General features: G+C 41.2%; 1 protein-coding gene across 2 annotated transcripts in view; it reads left to right on the top strand.

Moving 5' to 3' along the window:
• LOC114668853 (plexin-A1-like) overlaps nt 1-24,779 on the top strand; it is a 727,343-nt gene that overhangs the window by 349,573 nt on the left and 352,991 nt on the right. For both annotated transcript variants that reach the window (XM_051921286.1, XM_051921287.1), the window contains exon 5: nt 13,039-13,139. In XM_051921286.1, the coding sequence (XP_051777246.1) occupies nt 13,039-13,139 (101 nt within the window). The remainder of the gene's footprint in view (nt 1-13,038; nt 13,140-24,779) is intronic.

Here is a 24,779-nt window from a genome sequence, read left to right on the forward strand (position 1 = left end):
TGCATAGGGTAAGCCTGATAACAGAGATGGGGCAAGGGATGAGCAAACCGATTATCTGTGAAGGCCACCAGGCTAACTGATGGGGGGTGATGAGATTTTCCAAGATTGCAGATTGTTCTTGTTTCATGTTAGGTTGACATTGTTGCCCAAGCACACTGACAAGATCCAGATAGATTACAATCCTTTTTGTACATTTTTTACAGTTGGAGCATAGAGGGTTCAAGCGACATGCTCATGGCCACACAGTTAGGTCAAGGCCGCAAAAGTAATCTAAAGTCCATTGTCTTGGCTGTTGCAGCAAACTGCCTGCTGCAGATGAGCACTGGAAGGACATAATCTATCAGGAGAACAGAACAGAACTGACAATTAGTATGGAACAAGGGAGAAATAAACATGACATCTACTGACTGTTCCCTATCCCACAGTGCTGACTGGTGGTGAGCAAAGAGATTGTCCAATATACACATAGGCTACTGAAACTGCTGGTATTCGTTGGGTCAAACTGGCTATTTGTATGGTGAAAGTCCTGGATAAACTCGGACATTGGATAAAATGTTGGGATGTTCCTCTCTGTCAGTAATAGTATTGCCCAGATCATAGACGGTCACCTTCAGTAGCTAGACAGGCTACCATTCCATAAAGCTGGACAGTTTACCCAATGCCATGCTGGGCTACAGCACTTCCCATATCCTCAATTTTTTCCTGTATTGTCTAGGCTGAGAAATGTTTTTTGATTTTTTTTTTTTAGGACCACCTTTAATCTTAATAGACAGTCATAATACATTCCTTTTATAGATAAGCTGCTCTGGTGTTTTGAGAGGGGTTCTCTCTTTTGTTCCTAGTTCATCAAGGCTTTTCATGTTATTTACACTTTGGCAAAACCAACACCATGTTCAGACACTTCTACTGTGTAACATCCCTTCCCTCCTAAACGCCGTGCCACTGCTGCCTAAGGATAACCTGGGAAGGTGCCATGAGTTTCTTCTCCCACATCTGGCCAATATAAAAATATATTAATACTCTCCTGTTGCTAATTTTCTTAGAATAACTAAATTTACACAGTTGTGTACAGTCGCTGCAGTTCCAAACCAACCCTATGCAAAAATCACAAGCAATGAATAACCAGATGCAAAATATACATGAACTTAAATTAAAACATTTACTAAATAAAAGACGGTTAAACAATGATAGCAGTAACGAGGAAAAATTTAGCTGATTTGTGCATTAAACTTGTCCTTTCTTAAAACTTACAACAGAAACAATATTAATCTAAATTTCAACTATTTACACTAAAGAATCCCCCACAATCATACAATAGCATTACATGCAATTAATACTTAACCAGTGTGTGGGCCCACACACACACCCGCCAGTGTTCACCCACACCCATTGCAGGCCTGTACTGAAGGTAGTGAACGTGGGCCTTTCTGCTCAACTGAGCTCAAATCAAATGAACCAACAGAAATGTGTACCTCTGGCCAAATGTGCAATTACCATCTCTGCGGAGAAATTCTGTTTTAAAGGAAGCTGCGAACCAGCGTCTTGCAAAACCGCGTCTCTCCCACATGGACAAACTAGTTTTTGTACTCCAGTGAAACGTTTCTGACCTCGAAACTGTCTCTCCCGTGTTGAATGAAGAAGGCACTCCACTCCCGTGAGCGATCTTCTGCCCAACTGTGAAAAGTTGCTCCTGCAACAAACATGGCGCCGTCTTCCACCCGTATCTGTCCTTTTAACCTCTTAAAATATATTATGTACTTCTTTTTCTTCTTTATAGTCTCAGCAAACGTCCACAAGTCATTTCTTTATATACAATACACTACCGTGGCTGTCCGTTTTTTTTCCATTCTCGAGTAACTTCATTTGCAAACACACTTTCTCTCTCTCTCTCTCTTTAATTAAAACCCACCTGAGGAAATCGCTGGTGCGCACTTCCTTGTACCTCTTGTAAAATAAGCTGTACATCTTTTGTTGGCTGCCAGCCAGTAGAGGAACGTTATGGGAGACCACATCCTCACTTTTAACAATTTTCTTGTTGTATAATCAGGCATTTATAGAGATTAGATAATATAGTAATTTAAGGATTAAATATGTATAGTACTTTTTTTTTAATATGGTATTTAATTCATACCTTGCCTGAAGTTTTAACGAATCTGCCTTTTTTCTAATTATCAAGAAAAAGACATATTTTAGTAAGCTCTCTGGTGAAGGCGCATTACTGTTGTAGAGATTATACCGTGTTTAATGAAAATATCTTTAAAAAGATCCATCTTTAAATCACAATTGTTTTATTTTACACCCATTGTATAGACATACCTTTTAGTTTATGATGGCTTCGTCCTTTAAACATCTGCAGGTTTTTTAGTTTTCTTTCATGTACATTTTGCCATTTGTTTTACATGTTTCATACATTTGCATTGTGGCTAGAAACACCATATATGTATATGTATGTTGTCCCAGATGGATGGGGATCCTACCCAGCCGGGACGCCTGGATGGTCCCCATGATGGACAATACCTTCTCTGGGCCACGAGGGGGCAGCCGCCCGGGTCTGCTTATGGGCCACTGGACTGGAGCTGGGACACTCATCCCTACGGGAGTACGTGGCTACCGCCAGGGGGCGCCCAGACAGCTGTGAGGGTGCTGCCGGAAGAATTCCCAGGGGCACCCGGAATGCTTCCGGGGGCTGCCTTGACACTTCCGCCACACCAGGAAGTGTCGTCAGGGGGAGCACCTGGAGCTCATCCGGGTCGGTATATAAGGGACCGCCTCCCTCCAGAAGCAGAGCCAGAGTTGGGAGGATGGAGACGAAGCTTGTGAGGAGGGGAGTGGAGGTCATTGAGAAAGAGAAAGAGAGAAAGGAAGAGAGTTGGTGGATGAAGGCATTGTGGTGCTGAAAGGAAAAATAAAGAAGGGTGTTTTGGACATTCTGGTGTCTGTCTGTCTGTGTCCGGGGGTATGCTTTCCACAATGTATATATTGTGGACGTTAGGGTTCGCTGTTTCACCTTTTAACCCAATAGACAGACATACAGGACACAAGTTAAAAGCACCAAGAAGTATTTTATTATTTTGTCTTCTTGAAAACAGTGCCCAAAGCACCACAGCCACCATAAACAGGCAAATAAACATAGTAATCAACACAATACAGCACAATTCTCTCTCTCTCTCTCTCTCTCTCGCTATATATATATATATATATATATATACAGTAATCCCTCCTCCATCGCGGGGGTTGCGTTCCAGAGCCACCCGCGAAATAAGAAAATCCGCGAAGTAGAAACCATATGTTTATATGGTTATTTTTATATTGTCATGCTTGGGTCACAGATTTGCGCAGAAACACAGGAGGTTGTAGAGAGACAGGAACGTTATTCAAACACTGCAAACAAACATTTGTCTCTTTTTCAAAAGTTTAAACTGTGCTCCATGACAAGACAGAGATGACAGTTCTGTCTCACAATTAAAAGAATGCAAACATATCTTCCTCTTCAAAGGAAACAGAGAGTAAAGCAAACAAATCAATAGGGCTGTTTGACTTTTAAGTATGCGAAGCACCGCAGGTACAAAGCTGTTGAAGGAGGCAGCTCACACCCCCTCCGTCAGGAGCAGGGAGAGAGAGAGAGAGAGAGAGAGAGAGAGAGAGAGAGAGAGAGAGAGAGAGAGAGTTTGTTTTTCAGTCAAAAATCAATACGTGCCCTTTGAGCTTTTAAGTATGCGAAGCACCGTGCAGCATGTCGCTTCACGAAGCAGCTGCACACAGAAGGTAGCAACGTGAAGATAATCTTTCAGCATTTTTAGACGAGCGTCCGTATCGTCTAGGTGTGCGAACAGCCCCCCTGCTCACACCCCCTACGTCAGGATAAGAGAAAGTCAGCGCAAGAGAGACAGAGAAAAGTAAGTTGGGTAGCTTCTCAGCCATCTGCCAATAGCGTCCCTTGTATGAAATCAACTGGGAAAACCAACTGAGGAAGCATGTACCAGAAATTAAAAGACCCATTGTCCTCAGAAATCCGCGAACCAGCAAAAAATCCGCGATATATATTTAAATATGCTTACATATAAAATCCGCGATAGAGTGAAGCCGCGAAAGGCGAAGCGCGATATAGCGAGGGATCACTGTGTATATATATATATATATATATATGGTTGAAATAGTTTACTGTCAAATAATGCAAAGAGTATGCAACACGTGTTTCGCCCTAATTCTGGGCTCATCAGGCGTACACACTCACTGCACCCCCTCTCGGGGAATTGAACCTCGGACGTCAGCGCCAGAGGTGATGCCCCTAACGTTGCGCCACAGCGTGTGGTTCATTCATTTGACAGCATGTAGATCGGGGTAATTACATTCATTGCATTAGGGCGAAACACGTGTCGCGTACTCTTTGCATTATTTGACAGTAAACTATTTCAACTATTCTATGATCTGCTTCTCGCAACTGAAATGAGGGCACCGTGGCGGATGTTAGCTGACTTGCTGACCAACCACAAGCGTTACCTGGTAGGTAATCACCCATACAATCAAATTGTGACACAGACTACGAATGCAATGAATATATATATATGTATGTGTGTATGTATGTATGTATGTATGTATATCTCCTCCACACCTCCCAGCAAGTTTTGTTCACCTCCACCCATCTCTGGCTCGCTTGCTGGGTCTTTAGCAGTCCTTTATATAGTTCTTGACCCGGAAGTGCTTCTACTCTTCTGTCCATGTGACTTGCTCGCACTTCCGGGTCAGACTGAGAATTAAAGTTCTTTAATCAGTCCAGAAGTACTTTGGTGTTTCCGTTGTCCTAATCCATTAGTGCTTCCGGGCTAGGTGAGAATTTCTTCTCCCACCAACTTCCCACAGCGTCCCTTGGCGGCACCCACAGTACCCAGCAGGGCAGTGTTGCCGAACTGCTGCAGTCCAGGAAAGTCGCCATCTAGTGTTTTGGGGGAGGCATTGTCCTACTAAAGCTGCCTTCCCCCATCCTTCCATCTCAGGGGCGTCCTGGCCGTGTCTTACAGTGTACATGATGCCCACTCAACCAGAAAGCTTCACCGCTTCTCCCCCAGGCTGTCTCCACTACCTCCTGTTGAACTGTCAACTTTTTACACTTTTCTTTCTTTAAACTTTTAACTCTGCTTAGAGTCTAATTTTTGGATCTAAGATAGTCTAATCAGTTTTTTAATAACCGAACAGCTAATGAAATAACTTAATTACATATAGATGTATAGCAACCTATTTTCCACTGTGTTGTCTTCTGCACTTTTTTATAAAATGTGTAAATCTTTATTCTGTCTTGTGCTGTTGCATGTTACACCATAGGCATGAAGGCACATGACTTCATCTCACATTGTACTTGTATTTGTCTGTGATGACAATAAGGAGTACATGACTTGACTTAACTATCAGAGCAGTGAAATCTTTCACTAAATCGGTGCCTTTGCCTAGGAATTCACTTCAGACAAAGCTCCCCCCTTGGCCACACATTCTCCTAGATCTTTTGATAACAGAAAAGTCTCCTTTACCACTACGGAAAGGATTCCTCTGTTAGTATGGCTGTTCTGTAATCCCAAGGTCCCAAATCCCAGTTTCAGGTTTGCCATACTGAGTGAATTTCTGAGCAGAAACAGGCCTTCAGCTCTGTATTGGGTGGATCTGCTAGTGTTTTGTAGTAATTCAGTCAGGTATTATTAGCATTTCAATAGCCAGTCTGACATACTCCTTTAGTCGTCCTTTTTCTTTGTCTTCTTCTTCTTCTACTTCTTCTTCATCTTTATCCAACTCTATGTGGAGTCGATGTGCTTGATCAACCTTCTCCATACAGCTTGGTCCTGTAGCTCCTCCTCAGTCAAACCCTCTTCTTTCAGATCTTCATTTACTTTATCCATCCACCTCCGCTTTAATAATAATAATAATAATTCTTACATTTATATAGTGTTTTTCTTACTACTCAAAGTGCTCTCCACACAGGGAGGACACATGAAGTGAATGCACAATATCCTTATTGCAAAGTATAAGTGTTACCACTGTGCTTTGTCCTCCCTCACTATTTCTTCCACTGTACTTCCATTCCCATCACCTTTTTCCCCCACATATTCATTGTGTCCCATACCACTTCAGCCTACTTTCCTATATTTTCTTGGATTTCTCTCCCACTTGTGTTGTACCTTTGGTTTCTTATTTTGACCTTTTTCTCTTTTTGTATCTCCACATTCTCATTTCTGCCACATCCTGCTGTGCTCCCTTTACTGTCCAAGTCTCAACTCCAGTACATCATTGACTCTTTTAGTCTTTCTATGCAAACATTTTCTAACCCTGGGAATGCTGGGTGCAAGAGAGGTGCCAGTCCATCAGAGGACACACACACACACACACCAACACTCCCTCTTTTAGTCTTTCCATCACATCTACACAACTTTTACAGGATTCTGCAATTAACTTTTTTGGAGGACGCTGCCTCTTTTTATCATTGTAATTCCCTCATCTGCTACCATCTACATTCCTGCCCTTTAGAGAGATGTCAGTTTGTTTGACTTAGGTAGAGTGCAGACAATTCATAATACAGCCTGACTGGTTGGTAATGCAGTTTTCTTGAGAGCTGTACCCTTAAATGTATGTTTCCCATTTGTTTTTTTTTCCCCATTCTTTCAATTCAAAACCTGTCATCTCACTCTACAGTTTTATAGATAAAGACTTCAAACTTTAAATCATTAAGGTGTAGAAACTCTACTTTGTTCAATTGGACCTCTGACTGGCTTTACCCATCTCTCTGTGTCCCACTTAGTTTCACGTAGCCGTCTCCTTCCATAGTTATGTCTGTTGAGTAGATAGATAGATAGATACTTTATTAATCCCAAGAGGAAATTCACATACTCTAGCAGCAGCATACTGAAACAAAAAACAATATTAAATTAAAGAGTAAAAACAGACAATAACTTTGTATAATGTGGAACTGAAGAGTCGCATAGTTTGGGGGAGGAACGATCTTCTCAGTCTGTCAGTGGAGCAGGACATTGACAGCAGTCTGTCGCTGAAGCTGCTCCTCTGTCTGGAGATGACACTGTTCAGTGGATGCAGTGGATTCTCCATGATTGACAGGAGTCTGCTCAGCGCCCGTCGCTCTGCCACAGATGTCAAACTGTCCAGCTCCATGCCTACAATAGAGCCTGCCTTCCTCACCAGTTTTTCCAGGCGTGAGGCGTCCCTCTTCTTTATGCTGCCTCCCCAGCACACCACCACGTAGAAGAGGGCACTCGCCACAACCGTCTGACAGAACATCTGCAGCATCTTATTGCTGATATGTTATATTAACCTGCTCTCTTTGTCAGGTCTGATCTACATTTACATTTACATTTACATCATTTAGCAGACGCTCTTATCCAGAGCGACTTAACCCTAAATCTACAGTGCTCTGTTCTGCTTTGTGTGTCGCTCTTTCCATTTCCTGAACCTGCTTATGCCAAAGTATGTCGGTCTTGTCCTTTCAGATAAAATACAAAGCTTGGCTACATTTATTTACAAAAGGCCAAGGATAACTGCATCGCACCACACCATATGGTCACCATGAATGAAACACTGCTTGCTCCCAATGGCTGCAGATCAAAATGAAATATACGCCTATCCCTTTTCTTAGAATTCAATATTTTTAGTTTGCAGTTAAAAATGTTATAAATATTATTGCATACTTGATTGAATTTCTAATAATCTACAAGTAGAAATAAGTGCCTTGAATTCTGGGAGATGGCGTGGCCTGTTAATATTTTACCAACATCACCATTACTGACCCTAAGCACATTCTGTTGTGATGTTTAGGGTAAAAAAAACAAAAAAAAAAGACTTTGAAACAATTTAGCCTTGTAAAAAATAAATCCATAAAGACAAATCGCAGAATAACTGTTTTTTCACATCATTCAAAGCAATTATTTGTAAATGCATTTGTGTGTTTATGCATGAGTGTGTATATTATATAGTCATTTGCGGAGTTTACAGCATTAAAGGACCTTTCAACCGTAAATAAAGGGGAAAAATGAAGCACCATGGAGGCTCTGACATGCTTGAATTCAGTTACCAAATATAAAAAAAATACAGAGGCAGTTCTCAAGCTTAGATTTTACATTTGAAGTTAAGGGAGTTTTATGAACAAGCATGCAGATACAGTTTAGCCAATGGAAACTATGATCGCCATTGGATGCAAAAATTGGAAGGAAAAATACTGGGAAATTTGAAACAAACATTTTGATTATGAAAAGTATTGAAAAATAACAAGAAAATCCATCCACTCTTTCATGCACTGAGTGGCCGAGTGGCTAGGGTCGATCACATCAGGAAGAAAGCTAAATTATAAAATATTAATAATATACAAGCATAAAGAGTCAGGACAAAAGTGGTAAACACTGCTTAAAAGGCAGGGTCGCAGTCCAATGCAAACAAAGGCAGGTCATCACACACACATATGATGCAGGCAGGAGTCTCAAAGTGACCGACTCCTTCCGGTGTAGTCGGTTCTTAAATGACTCCCAGGGCGGGCAGAGGAGGCTGCACTTCCAGGTGATAGGCAGAGGTGGTGTCAGAGCTGCTCCTGTCGATGATCTGAGGGCAAAAGAAGGAACAGCACAAGCGACGGCACTAACCCATGTACCAAGTTTGGAATCACAGTTACTGCAGAATTCCTGGAGATGTCCCTTACTCGTGCATGTCTGATAATATATATTGTGACCAGTAGGAGGCGCAACAGCTCCCCAAACACAACTTCACAACACAGTCATGGGTACAAACAGAAGATATTTTTTTATTTTTCCAGTAACTCAAAATCCTTTCCACAATCGTGCAGAACAGAATCTTCTTGTCTCTTTCCACAAATACAAAATCTTTTCATCTCCTTCCACACCTTCCACATAGTCTCATCCACTGTCCTCCTGACTCTGACTCCCCATACAGGAAACTTGGCTTCTTTTATGTGGGACATGGAAGTACTCCTGGAGCAACCACATCACATCCAGGAAGTACTGCTGCATCAATCATGTCAAGTGTGAGATGGTCTGTTCATGCAGCTTCTCCTGGTGGCAACCATGGACCACAACAGGGCTGTCTCACAGGACTGCAATTCCCAGCCTGCCCTGCAGGTATCCATGCAGGCACCATAGTCCAGGAAGATAGATAGATAGATAGATAGATAGATAGATAGATAGATAGATAGATAGATAGATAGATAGATAGATAGATAGATAGATAGATAGATAGATAGATAGATAGATAGATAGATAGATAGATAGATAGATAGATGACTAATCACATGATCTATCTATCTATCTATCTATCTATCTATCTATCTATCTATCTATCTATCTATCTATCTATCTATCTATCTATCTATCTATCTATCTATCATATACGAGTGTGTGTGTGTTTATATATATATATTGTGGAAACAAGAGGCACTCCAGCACACGTGTATTTACAAGTAGGGAAGCGCTCGCTCCAGACAACAGCTCAGTACAAACAGCACCATGACCTTCTCCATGATCAAGCTTCATCCCTCTTTCTCCCGACTCTGGCTCACATCTGTGAGGTAGTTGGCTCCTTTTAAGTCGCACCCGGGAGAACTCCAGGTGGCTCATTAGGGAGGTCTGGAATTAGTCACAGGTGTGGCAGAAGCCCAAAGTAGGGCTCTGCAGCTCCCACAGTTCCCCTGGTCGCATCCCTGGGACCTAACAGGGCTGCGTAGATTGATACCAAGTCCCGTATAGTCCTGTGGGACTCCCAGGGGTCGTTACAATCCAGTGGGCTGCCATATTGCAGTTCGGGGGAGACTGCACCCTTATATAAATATAATATGATCTGTATTACTGCGGTGGGTTGTCGCACTGCCCAGGATTGGTTCCTGCCTTGCGCCCTGTGTTGGCTGGGATTGGCTCCAGCAGACCCCCGTGACCCTGTGTTCGGATTCAGCAGGTTGGAATATGGATGGATGGATATCTGTATGATTTAAAAAAAAAAAAAAAAAAACCTGGGAGGTAAACTAGGGAGACGAGACGTGATCTTCTCGGAAGACAATTTGACGTCCCACGAGACAAGGCAGTGAGACAACATTTAAAACAAGTTCACGGACATCTAACCAAGCAGTTGTTGGAATGCTTTTGGAAGACAGACATCATGTGCTCTCAGCTCTTAAAACAATGACAAGTGACAATTAGAACACGCAGCTTGCCAGCAGCAGCAGGAGGAAGCCAGTAGATGATCCGACCACTTCTCCTTAGCATGTGTTCAGCCCCCCCTTCCCCTTTCACAACACGAGCAGCAGAGACGCAAAGTGGCAAAAGGACAGCTGCTGTACAGGCTTTGAAATGATCGAAGCAAAGTGCGACAAGCAGAAAACGCAGCTCGCCAGCAGCAACAAGCCAGCAGATGTTCCGACTGCAACTCCTTAGCATGCGTTCAGCCCCCCATTCACAACACAAGCAGCGTTATATGTCCTGCGAGAAAGAGATTTAACCACGCCCGGGGCTGGAAATAAAGGACAAGTATCGTTTTTTACAAAAGTTTTAAAGTAAAAGTGAAAATAATGCATATGTAACAATTCTCATGAAAATAACAATCTGTTTAAATTGTATATCCGGTAAACCAAACCTGGGGGTGGGCGGGCGAAGCGAGTAGAGGGCAGAGCCCCCTAGTGTGTGTGTGTATATATGTATATATATATATATATATATATATATATATATATATATATATATATAATATAAGGAGCCCTTCTCAGTCATTTGCCTGCCCATATTGCTTCAATGTTGACCAAGACCAATGGACTTTATCAGTCTGGATTAAACTTCATGTCCTGCTTTCAGTTATTCTGCACCAGTGGCTTGGAGACACCACAGAGACTTTAAAACTTAACTCTGTTGCATTAATTGGATGGTTTATATGTGTATGAAATTGTTTGAGCTTTAAAGTGTTTAATTGCTTTCATTAACTTTATTGGTTTTAGCAGTTGTTTTGATTTCTATATATAGTTTAAATTTTTGTTATACTTGGCTGCATTATAAATTAGAGTTTGCCCCTTGTATTTCAGATTTAATTAAAGGTGTGACTGTGTGGATGACTGAATATGTACACTGGGCTGTGCCTGTGCCTGTGTAAGTCGTACGGTGGTCTGGTGCCTTGGCTGTGATTCTGATAGGTAGACTAAGACCGCTATAACTCTGAATTAGATTAGCGGTTTTGAGTGTATCGATTTGTACGTCTTGTCTGTGTATGCGGTATACTGTTAACATTTTATAATATGCTTGGCACAAACAGATCACAACTTTAGCACAACGTGTTGCACTTTTGTAAAACCCCTCTCATTGCTTAGTCCAGAACACATTGCAGGTCCGTGGCCCTTCGTCCTGGCAGTTTGCTATTTGCTCACCTCTTGGCTTTAACTCAATTTGTGTTCTTTTTCGCCGAGGGTCTCCCTCCCCTTTCTCCTCTGCTCTTTTGTGATTGCTGGTTATGAGCTTTTCACCACTTTTGGCCAGTTGCCTATCAACAAAGGTGTCTTGTCAGTGAATATTGAGTTACAGTGAATGGCACTGCCTCGCTAAAAATGACACCCTTTGTTCAGAGAGAAGAGAGCCGAGGTAAAAGTCAAGAAAATGCTGTGTGTGCCACTGCCTCTGCTGCCAATGCCTTCTGTTCTTTGGCGCTGGGATAGTAATTCCCTAGAAATTGCTTGCCGGTGTTTTTTTTTTTTTTTCCCCCCTGAAATGTGCCATTGACCCAGTCCCTTTGTGTCAAATGACATGCTAGCTTTCAAATGGATAGATTTCAATTGTGGATGTTGAATTCACAGAAGAGCAGATGGCAGAGGCAGTCTATTTCTCAGTGAATTGGATGCTGGCAAAAGCTGTGGCCAGAAAATTACCTGAACTATCAAATGCAAGTGGCTGAATGCTGCTTTTCCAGTCTCCTGAGAATTGATCCATATTCAATATATAGGTTAGGGCCGCCGTATAAGAGCTACAGCCACCAAACATAGTCCCCCATGCTCGACTGCATCTTCTGCCACCATTTTCATGACTTGATAACCTAGAGTCTGTCACAGTGTAACCAGGTAGCAAACGCATATTGAAAACTGATTGTCAGTCACAGGGGGTTTAGTTCAGGTTTAGCCCGGCCTGTGACGCCTGGTCCGAGTCTAAGGAGTCCCTATGCCTGCCATTGCTGAATTCATACAGTTCTCTACAAGGACCTTTGCTTAATTCATGATTGTTGGAGTCCAGAGCTTGTCCGACTTCACGCATGGGCATGCTGGGCAGTTGGCCGGGGGCCTCATCCTAATCTATGTATGTTGTGACTTGCTGAGTGGTTGTGTAGGTAGGGGCCCCAGTGCACTGCTTTACCTGGGGGCCTATAATGCTGTTAAGACGGCCCTGCCAGCAGCATCAAGTGCAACCCGCGGACCACCTCTGTTGAAGGGCACGTTCATACACACACCCACAATGGATAAATGTAAAGATGCTTTGGGAGCACTTGTTCTGTATAGCTCTTGTAAAGTATGAGTGGGTAATGTTCACCACAGAAGGGGCTTACTTCCCCTTAGATCTTATAAATGATGAGAAACTTGGAGGAATGAGAAGATGTTTAATGAAGGTTTAAAAATCATATTCACAATAGAAGGTTGAAAGAGACAATAATCATTAGAGGCAGTTAGCAATTGTAATCAAATAGGATGAGCAGTTAGATTTTTTTTAACTTGATATGTATAGATTATTGCTTATACTTTTGACATAAGCCATGCAGAACCCAGTTAATACTGTAATAACATCCAAATGCTTTTTAAAGGATAATCATGTTATCAATTACTGTATATACAAACCACTTATGTTTTAAATGTTTGGTTTCTTAATAGTGTGATAATTTTTTTGTCCTGTGTATTTTAAATGTATATTGTGTTCCTCCTTTTTTAATTATAAATGTTCATTTCAGGGTTTGGCCATCTCAGTTCTGAATCACCTTCAGATTTTGCTTGAATGTTTTTCTTCTCTTTTTCATTTGGTTCTCCAGGTGAGCAGAGTGCCCGTGGAAAGCTGTGAACAATACAAGAGCTGCACCGAGTGTCTTGGGTCCAAGGATCCTCACTGTGGCTGGTGTGTCCTCCACAACATGTAAGTAGAGGCACAGTTTCTGTGTTTGTGGGTAGCAGATTTTGGCCCTGGGTTACACAGACATCTTGACCACAAAAGACAATCTTGTACTACAGTATTTTTAAAAAACAAACTTCCCAAGATTCATTATGCTTATATCTGTGTGCAGTTGCTTGTGTTTGTTTTTATTTAGTCAGTCATTTTCAAAACCAATTAGACCTGAACAGGGTCGTGGGGGTCTGCTGGAGCCTATCCTGGCTAGTGTAGGGTGCAAAGAGCAAACACTGGACAGGGTGCCAGTCCATCACAGGGCACACACACACACCCCAACCACACAGCAGGGCCAATTTAGGATCGCCAATCCACCTAACCTGCATGTCTTTAGACTATGGGAGGAAACCCACGCAGGCATGGGGAGTACAAGCAAACTCCATGCGGGGAGGACCCAGGATGCCACTGCGCCACCATATCACCCTATTTCTGTTTATCTTGTATAACAATTAGATAATCTCGGAACAAATATAATGCAGTGTATTGCTTCTTCACAATGCTTTGGTTATTAACCATACATGTCCTAAATAATTAGCTTTTTTTTTTAAATAACTGCTTATTTCAAAATGCAGCAGTAATAAGCAAAGATGCAAAAATGTAATTGTAGGTTTTGTTACACTTTGTTTTGTATAAACTGGGCATTCTCATGTATGCTGGATTATTCTGATTATTTGGTTAATCAAACTGACCAATTCATTTGGATAATTGACGTTTTACTGCACATGTGTGTGTGTGTGTGTGTGTGTGTGTGCTCACTGAAGGGTTGGAAACCTGCAGAGTAACCCCACTTTTTTGCCAAGATTGTTAATTTCTTTCTCACTGCAATAAGTAAACAAAGGTGGGGACCATCAGTCCTTAATGGGAAGGAGGTTAATTAAGCAAAATAACAATAGCTTCTTCATGCAAGTTCCCTTCCTCTGTCAAAGCTGGCTGACTTGTTGGGAGCTTTCCTTTAGTACTTTCTGGATGAGAAGGGGATGGACTTTGGGAGACTGGTGGAAGTAAGAAGAAATGTTAAGGACAATGTCACACCTTACCTCTCCCCTGCTCCAGACCCACTCACATCTCTCCTTTTCAACATATAAAACACGAGGCTGAGTCTCAGTACTTTAGCAAAGCCAGCTTTATTCAGCTTAAAACAGGAACAGCACAGCTATTTATTGTAGTGGGACCTACCACTCTCCTATACACAGACACAGCAGTCAGACAGGGCCGTGGCCGGGTTAGTGGTCAGGTACTGCTGTTCCCTGCATTTATAATGTTGCTTGCATCACCCATCAATGACAGGCATTTATAGTGCGATCGACTCGGAATCTGCTTAAGATGCAAACTGCTACAGCCTTGGGAGCCCGTGGTTGCCCCGGCAACTGATAAACTTTCTTCCACAGACGTGGCGATTGTGCTTTGGGACGCTCTACAGCGTGTTGTCCTATTGGGGTGTCCCAAAAGAGTTTAGAAACCTTACAATATATATATATATATATATATATATATAGTCACAAACTCCACACAGAGTCATAGCAAGGTTTGGGGCAGCCACCTGTATAATTGGTATCCTGGTTGCAAAGTCGAGAAATGAATACAGCACTGATGTGCACAAAACCGAGTCCAAAACAGAACTGAGGGAACAGAGAAGGGAGAAAAGAGTCAGTGCACTCTGCCACATCCCGGTATGATTCAGAACTGCCCTTACTCAAGCCCTTTAGCTGCCTCCCATGTGCACGTGTGTGACTATATATACTAGCAGGAGTACCCAGCGTTGCCCGGGAATCTATAACTGGTGAATTTCCCAAATGAAAGAAACAGAACATAGAAATAGAACAAACAGTTTTCTGATTCACATTTTATTGTAAGTTCGTCGACTTTCGATTGTGTCTGCTGTGGTGTTTGAGACGCCTTTGAAATAAACTTTTCTCTGGCATCTAAAGTGGACCGTGGGATTGTACGTCTTTTTTTCGGTGGCATGGGTATATTCGCGTAAAGCAGGAGAATTATAATGTGTTACATGGTATTACATACGGAATACGCACCACAGTGAGATGAATTTACTTTATTTACACTACGTCGGAAAGCGAACAAATCATAGACATATATAGATAGACGCCGCATTCACTGTGTTGCCCAGTCGACACGATACGTCAACGTGTCTGTCCTATTGCGAGTGGTAAAAGTGCCATTTAAGCTAATATACGTAGACGTGGAAACTGGGTTTTCTGATGAAAAAACAATAACGTTTAAAACAGTATCGTTTACATACAACAGATTTTGGTGAATCGTTTAAATGTAATTATTTATATCCATTTATACACTAATAAAGACAATTATTAAATAATACTAATAATAACAATAATAATAATAATAATTATTATTATTATTTAATAATTCCATCCATCCATCCATCCATTTTCCAACCCGCTGAATCCGAACACAGGGTCACGGGGGTCTGCTGGAGCCAATCCCAGCCAACACAGGGCACAAGGCAGGAAACAATCCTGGGCAGGGTGCCAACCCACCGCAGGACACACACAAACACACCCACACACCAAGCACACACTAGGGCCAATTTAGAATCGCCAATCCACCTAACCTGCATGTCTTTGGACTGTGGGAGGAAACCGGAGCGCCCGGAGGAAACCCACGCAGACACGGGGAGAACATGCAAACTCCACGCAGGGAGGACCCGGGAAGCGAACCCGGGTCCCCAGGTCTCCCAACTGCGAGGCAGCAGCGCTACCCACTGCGCCACCGTGCCGCCCTATTTAATAATTCCTCCCATATAAGTAACATTTCTCGGACTGCCTTCTTCCATCTCTGAAACATTTCTAGACTTTGTCCTGTTCTTACGCAACACAGTACTGAAGTATTGGTTAATGCCCGAGTCACCTCACCTATACATTTCTGTAATACTATTCTATCTGGCATCCCATAAAAACTTATCCATCACTTACAACTTCTTCAAAATTCTGCTGTCAGGATAATAACCTGCTGTTCTAAATCCACTGAACATATTACAACGATTCTCTCTCAGCTTCATTGGCTCCCTGTTAACTACAGAATACAATACAAAATACCGCTCTTAACATTTAAAGCTCTCCACATAACATTCGAACATTCTTAGCCAATCATGCAATACTGCGTCTGCATTTACCACATTTTCTAACTACAGAGGCAGAGTCCCATTGTATGGTTCTAACTTGTATTGAGTCGAGGTATTGACGCGAACACCATACATACGAGGTATTGATGCGAACACCATACATACGGATACTATCAAATTATATATAAGGATATATATATATATATTTGAGAATTAAATTAGAGAAAAAAACCTGATCTAAATCCGTGAAGTAATTCTCTTGTGAAAAGCAGACAGAGATACAGACAGACAGGCAGATGTTGGATTTTATATACATAGCAGTGGCGGACCGTCAGGGCCTGCAAGGCCTTCTCTGCTGGCCTAAAAAAATATCTGAATCACAAACTGATGTTAATTATATTTTGTCCATGAATACTTATTAAATAATTCCAAATAGTCTGTCCGCTTCCTTTCATAGCTTTTCCGATGGTTGTGCTGCTTCCAGACATGGATTTTCATATTAAACCATTTAACCAATCACATTTCAGCCATCATTTGTTGCCAGGCAGGGTCAAAGTCAAAGAAGTCTGCCAGGAGGCCTTCACAATCCGTTCTGCAAGCCCTCTAACACAAAATAAATGCTGATTAAACTGTTGCTTCAACCAATCAGATTTTGAGTTGGTTTCACTAGGGCCCTCTAGCAGGCATACGGCAACGTCACCGTATTCAGACCCATTGATTGGATAGGATTAGCTTCGATGGCGATAGAAAGGGACTTCGTGATGGAACTGAAGCGCACGGATAATCTGTACGACAGAGTAATTGAACTGTTTTTGAGGAAAGAGAGGAGGATGGATTTTGTTTACAAATAATCCAAATTTTTGGTGAGTAAAATGTTGCGATTTTCCTAAATAATATTGCAAATTTATGAGTTATTATTGATGTTTTTATGTGTGTCGCGGCTGTAGCTGCAGTAGAAAGGAACTGGTTCACCCCTGGTTTGTCTATTCAATAAAGGCATTTATTGTGGCTACAGGAGTTATCTATCTGTGATGCAACAGCTCTTTATACTGTATTTCTGCATATTAAGATGGTTTTTATAACCATAAATTAGTTTTTGAGGGGCGGGTTGATTCAGACGGAGCACTACTGAAGGCCTAGGTGTGAAATGCACGGTCCGCCACTGATACATAGAGATAGTCACACTCCCTGTAAAATATGAAAATGTGATGCATTTAAATGACATTTTAATGAATGATTTGATCTGTTAACCACCTGTATTTAGATACCACATTCTTCCTGTTTTTTTCCAGGTACTCTAGTTTTCTAATCTTCGAGTAATTTATTAGATTAAGGTTAGGTTAGTTTAAAAGCCTACATTGGTCCTCAGTCTTTGTGTGCTGAGATGATGCCCCATTCATGGTAGCTTCCTGCTTTGCACCCAAAGCTGCCAAGTTAAACTTCATCCCCTGCAAGAATGAGCCAAATTAAGCACATCTCCTAAAAGATGGCTGCTTTTACAAATGACTTGTTGGGCTGTTTTTTTTAGAAATGTTCATTAACATCAGACAAGATGAAGATGTCATAGGACACAGCATAACTGTGGTTTCTGTGCCTAATGTGCATGGAGATGCCAGGCTATTTAATAAAGCATGTTGGATTAAGCAGGGGATGGGAATAAGGAATAACTTACAATTATAAAATAATGAATGGCCTGTCAATGCCTGTTGTACTTTTCCATGTGCAGTATCCCTAACATTTCTTTCTGTCTCCCTCTTTCCCTCCCCTGCCCCATTCCTTTTCCTTTTATTCTTTGGCACTCTGAACATTGATACTCTCTTGACAGGGTGTGTTTATCTCCATTTTTCCAACTCTAAGCACATTGTGGTCTGGCACGGATTTAAATTTAAATATCCCCTGGGGTTCACTTATAGATGTCCCCTGGAATCACTTTCCAGCTCTATGACAACTCCTCTGACAGCTTTTAATGTCTTTATACCCAGTGTCTATGGAATAAATTGTATTCCATTTCCCGATTTTTCCTGTAGTTTTAGTCAGCTATCCGCTTCTAAATTAACATTTCCTTTTTTTCCTCACAGACTTGCTATACAACAGATTTCTCATGAGAGCGTCTTTAGTGAGCTTTAATGCTTGTCTTAATGACGCTCTCTCTTGGGTTTCAAGATCAATGCTCAGTCCTCTTGCATAACTTCATTGTGCCTGTCATTCCATTCCTAATGTTATGATTCACTTTACTTCACTTGAGTGCTTTGTATAGACAAGAAGCTGAGCTGTATCAAACCTTCAGAATCAACTAGCTTGTATCTTTTGGTAAAGAGAAAGCTTGGATGTGTCCATTACAGTATGGTGCATCTCAGCTGTGGAGAAATGTTGGGTGTAAATTCAGCAGAGAGCTTGAATTGCATTATGGGCTTAAATCCCAACGATTTGCCAGAACAATCCATTGACCTGCCTCTGCTCTTATTGTTAGATTGTTTTTTTAAAAAATGAGCAGAATGGTTCACTTCTGGAAACTTAGAGAGGTTTTTTCAGTTTAACACTAGAAACCCTGAAGCCTACGAAAAATGTCGTAATTCCGGGTTTCCTTAGATTCCTTCACACCTCCCCATGAGCGTCTTTGTTTTGCAAATGTGTCGATCGGCACTGGCAGAAGGCTGCCTGCTCACTCATCCCCTCACCGAGGCTGCTGAAGTCAACTCAGACGCTGAAGTCTCTTTATCTGGCAGTGAGGTGTTTGGAATTGTAGAGGGTAAATAATATATTGTTCTTTGGGATACATACATTTAATGTATGTTCCATGTCTACAATGATCCAAGTAAATGTAAGATGACAGGAAATGCGAGGCAAGAAATGTTGAACACATAATTAAAACAGAAAATTTTTCATTTTTCAAAAGGTAGAAGAGAAGAAGGTATTTAGTTCCAAAGATTCTTAAGGCTATGCCACTTTACGCAAAAATTTTCAGCGATTCTCAGTCATAGCCTTCTTTTACATAATTTTGTCAAGTCAGAGGCAGTCATGTGATGTGACCCACTGCCAGTTGTCTGCGACTCGACCCTACAAGACGCGTTTGATTTTGTCATTAGTCGTGTCATATTCTCTGTGTGCAGGAGAGCTGACAAGCAATGATAGCTCATCTGGGAGTACAATGGATATAATGCGGCAACGAGGAAGAAGGAATGTGGGTGTTTTGAACCCCTCAAACAGATGAGAAGCTCGTTTGTCTGATGTTTTATGTACCACAATAGACTGGAAAAAGGGAAAAAAGTGCAAAGATTGTCTGAATTTTCTGTACCTGTTAACCTTCATACAACACTCTCTGTAGGCAGCACCCTATTGGCTATTAGAAAAACAGCCAAGCACGGCTGTACTGGAAAACAGGCACTCAGTCAGTAAATGTGGCAAGGGCAATTGACAGTTTCAACTGACATGGTCTGGCGACAAGATCAACCACCGCGTTCGGCAAATCTGACATACCTTGTGACTAGAAGTAGCGTAAGGTGACATCAACTTTATTGGCTGCAGAGTGAAAGGTTTCTCAACCAATGGCGATGTTCTCAAATGGTTGTTTTCTTAATGTAATTCCTATTATCATCAACTTCGAGCATATTCCCTTATTAATGCAAGTATGGATGAATTTATTTGTTTGAATTAGAAGAGAGCGTATTTACAATGCCAGTACTTTTTTCAATAATTTCATTCAGAAGTGTAAATTCCATTGCACTCCTCACACCAGTGTTATCCCAGACAGAAGCACATATAACATGTTATGTAATTTCTTAATTATCAGTTTGTTAACACTAACATAAATGTTAGACAGCTCATCCAACGCTTTGAACAAGAGCCCAAACCTGTCTTTCCTCTCTCTTTTTAGACGGCTGCCTGTTGATTGTTACAACAGAATAGAAATTACAGTTCCTGCATATCCTGACATGAGTAATGATAATTGCCATCTCTTTTCAGCAGCCTAGAATTTAGTGCCACACCGACAAAATAAAATGTATAGAAATATCTGCAATAGTTTTCCCTTTTTTCTTGCTGACTTAGTAAATTGTACAAGTTTGCCTTTTTTTTTTTAGCCTGTGGAAATGATTTAGTCAGCATATATCAATACCATACAAGGTTTACATATTTTTCTACTTAATGATGTTCCATTTTTTGTTTTTAAATATCTATGAGCGGTTTAAATTCCCAAACAACCAAATAAATAAGTGATTATGTGCAACAATCTACTCGTCCACTTTCTGAATTACACATGAAATGACCCTAAACTAAAGTCATGACCCAGTTCTGAGTGCAGCGCCAACGCCCGCAAACAGATGGCACCCTTATTCTGAGTCACTCCTCCACTCTGAGGCACATTCTGGGCCTGACTGACCGTCCGCCAGCCTGCCCCACGGGGTATAGAATACAAGCCCTCTGGCCATCGGAGCTGAAGAGTGCTGTGTCAGATCACTTGGTTAAGAGAGGCTTTCTCTTTATGTCTTCACGTGTGGGCCTGCCCGACGCTCGATAAAACAGTCTATATTGTGCAGTAGTTGTCAGCTCCATGTCTGCTTCTGTCTCTGTCTTTATGACAAATTGAAGCTACTACAGAATTAATATTGGAAGAATCAATGGGACAACGTTTACTTTTTTAATGAAGCGGTAACAAAAGATTGACCAATATATTCTAAACAGTGGTCATCATTTAGCAATTAAACACTGCCAAAATAAAAAATCAGGAAGCAGTGAAAATATGATTATGTGAAGTAAACTAAGTTTCACTTTTAAAAATCTTAGCACTTTTGGTAACACTTTAGGTGCTGGAAAATGCATACATTCCTCATTTACTCTTCTTATATATAAATGTCTACACATGGATGTGTGTGTGTGTGTCCGTCCCAGAAGTGAGGCGTGGAGTCGGGGTAAGGGCTTCGATTCCAAGGAAACAGAAACTCGCTTAGCTGCTAATAACACAAGCGAGGCGAGCACATCAGCAAAATTAAACCTCAAAAGAAAGACAAAGTTGCTTAGCCACTAACACTGGAAAAACGGTATCCCTTTTACTTTTCCTCCCGCCGCTAATAACACAAGCAAGAGACAAGAGATGCCCAGAGTAGTTCTTTTCAATTGTCTGACATCTCTACATTTCAGTTTATTTTCTGACGATTTCAATAGTTTCTAGGACTCTGGGCTTTTTACAGCATGGGATTACACGGCTAGTTTGTAATAAGACCTTAACAAAGGCTTCTTTTGGTCTTCACGACACTTCTAAAACATCAGTATATAGAGTACTCGTGTCTGTGCAGTGTGGCATATTGACATGATGGTGAAATGACTTATCAATATGAAGGATTCACAGTTGTCAAGATAAATGAGTCTCAGTTAAGCCACCTCAGACCACTCCAAAGTTATGTTTTGTTAATAGGCGACTTTGCAGAGATGAGTAAAAACTTTACTGATGCTTTGTAAGTGATATGAAGACCCAAAAAGTGTGTGTTCAGTTCAGATCAGTTTTTGGATTAAATGGAATTGGATGGAATTCGATGACAGGTTGGACTGGTCTCATAACACTGAGGAAGTATATCAGAAAGGGCAGAACAGACACTTCCTGTTTAGTAAACTGTGCTCTTTCAGTGTTCTACAACTCTGTGATGACCAGTGTAATTTTCTATGCTGTGGTGCCCTGAACTGGTAACGTCAAGAGAAGCCCACCGAATCAAGAAATTAACTTAAAGGGCAGGCTCAGTTATTGGACTCACTCTGGACCCCCAGGAGGTTGTAGCGAAGGAGAACTAACACTGAGGACTTTCAGCCAACCAGTAATTCCACAGAAGTATGTCAAGGGCTCTTTCATAGCAGCAATGATACACCTGCATAATGCCTCACTGGGACAGCCAAGTCAGAAGGTTTCTTTCTTTTCCATTTTCTTTCTTTTTAGTTATTCTGGTGTCTGTTCAGACCAAAATGTGTGTGTGTATATCTGTCTGTCTGTTATATAGTGCCTTTCCTATCTATCTATCTATCTATCTATCTATCTATCTATCTATCTATCTATCTATCTATCTATCTATCTATCTATCTATCTATCTATCTATCTATCTATCTATCTATCTATCTATTGTAGCAGTTGAGGTTCTGATCCACCTCTTGAACCCTCAGGTACCACTCCAAACACCAGGTAAAAGTCCAAGACTTCTTTATTTTACAATAATCACATGCTCAAAGCACCCTCCACTCCACACTACTCATATACTCAATAAACCAATCACAATATTCTCTCCTCCGCTCCCAGACACTTAGCCACCCTACCTCCCAGCTCAGCTCAGTGTCTGGGCTTTCCCAGAGTCCTTTATACTCCCTGACCCGGAGGTGTTCCTGTCCATTACCCACAAGTCCTTATTCCTTCTGGGTCAGGGTAAACAGTCCTTATCTTCAACCCGGGAGCACGTCGTTTCTTCCTGTCATTGGATTATGACGCACTTCCGGGTTATAGGGCATATATGAGTCCACGGGCCTCTCAACAGCGACTCCCAGTGGTCCACAAGGTATCCAGCAGAGCTGTGCATAAAAACTACATTGTCCATGAGGCCCTGCTGGAATTCGGGGCCCGTCCATGCTGTTGGGAGAGCTCCTCCTGGCGGCCTGGGGGTGAGGGCCGGAATATGAAGCCGGCCATCTATCTATCTATCTATCTATCTATCTATCTATCTATCTATCTATCTATCTATCTATCTATCTATCTATCTATCTATCTATCTATCTATCTATCTATCTATCTATCTATCTATCTATCTATCTATCTATCTATCTATCTATCTATCTATCTATCTATCTATCTATCTATCTATAAGACAATTCAAGTTCTATCCACAATGTTCTATCCAAGGCTGGATGTTTTTGGAAGTGTTTGTTTGTATTTTTCGTCTACCATCAGGTCCTAAATGAGCTGTTAACAGAGAAGCTACACATTATGATTTGGATATTCATTTCCTTGCCGTACAGAGAAAAACTAGCAAGTGCAGCTCGTGTAAGTGAAAGAGCACATTGCTAATGCAGCTGGTATACATCTTAGTTTACTGTCTTAATTTTTTTTTTTTTTCTGTGAAGTGCGGCAATAATTCTTTTTTTGTCTTTTTCCTCTTTTTTTATTTTCGATGAACATTTTTTGTAGTTAGAATAAGGATTGAGTTTCGGGATATACATTCTTGAAGCCTTCAATACGTATGACTTATTATTAAAGAAAAGCTCCTAAATGTGTATTTAGTCATTTCCTTATTTGTCATTCTCATTTGCATCATAAGCCATATGCTACCATTTCAGTATAGCCGTTCCAATTGATGCTGCTGACCTGACCAGCTGTGTAAGCTTTCTCCGCTGTTCAGAGCTGCGCTGATTCGAGATTCTCCTCCCATGCCACAGCCTTTGTAGTTTGAAGTCTGAATGCTAGGGGTGCCCTCGTTCAGCTCGATTCATTTAAAGGATTTACTTTTTTACCCCTTGCGGGTAAGTGCGACCTAAATGTTTGTTCCGGTGGAGGAACTGCAATGCCTATTTTGGGAGTCAGTGTCACTGTCATCATACTTCACTGTTTTTTTTTTTCCATTGACAAGTGGATTTTATTTTAGTTTAGGTATTACATGGGGCTATCTAGTTAAATATGAAATATTTTTTTCTGCTGACTTTGTAAATTGCACAACAGTTAACATTTTTAGCCAGCAGAAATGGCTTAGTCAGCATAAATCAATGCAATATAAATTGTTGTGTGTGTTTTATTATTTTCATAATAATTTTTCATTGTATTCATATAGAAGTGTGCTTAAAATATTTAAAGGATCCTGTCCAGTGGCATTTTCGTTCTTATATAAATAATATACATGACATTACAAAATGCAGTTATGAGGTTTAAAAAGGGCATGTGCTGATTGTGTATATCCTTTGTCTCTCCACAAAGCTATTCCCCTTGTAGCAGAAAAACCCAAAAGTGTATTCCTGTGCGCCTTCTTATCATTTCGTTCTGAATTTATGAGTGTGCTGGGTGTGCCTTTCTTTTGTACCCAAGATATTCTGCCCCTATTATAATTAAAAAAAACATATTTATTTATATAGTCACAAAAACGACCATCAGATATTGAGAAGGTTTGGGGCAGCCACCCGTATAATTGTTCCTGGCTGCACAACTGATTCAGCAACAAAGACATGTTCATTCAACTGAGTCCAAAACAGAACTGACTCTCTAGAGACAAGATGGCATCTTTAAAGGCCAGTGGCGGAAGTGATGTCATCAATACCACAACCGGAAGTGACGTCATTGGCTGCCCCAGAACCGGGTGGGATTTCCCTAGATTGGCCTGCAAAAGATCGAGAGGGAAAATTAGTGCACTTCGCCACCCCCTGGTCTGGCATGGAATCACATGTATTCAAGCCCTTTAGTTGTCTCCTAAACACACGTGTGTGACAATATATATATATATATATATATATATATATATAATATAATATAATATAATATAATTAGAGAGAGAGAGAGC

The sequence above is a fragment of the Erpetoichthys calabaricus genome, chromosome 18, assembly GCF_900747795.2.
Source record: "Erpetoichthys calabaricus chromosome 18, fErpCal1.3, whole genome shotgun sequence".
NCBI classification, from domain to species: Eukaryota; Metazoa; Chordata; class Cladistia; order Polypteriformes; family Polypteridae; genus Erpetoichthys; species Erpetoichthys calabaricus.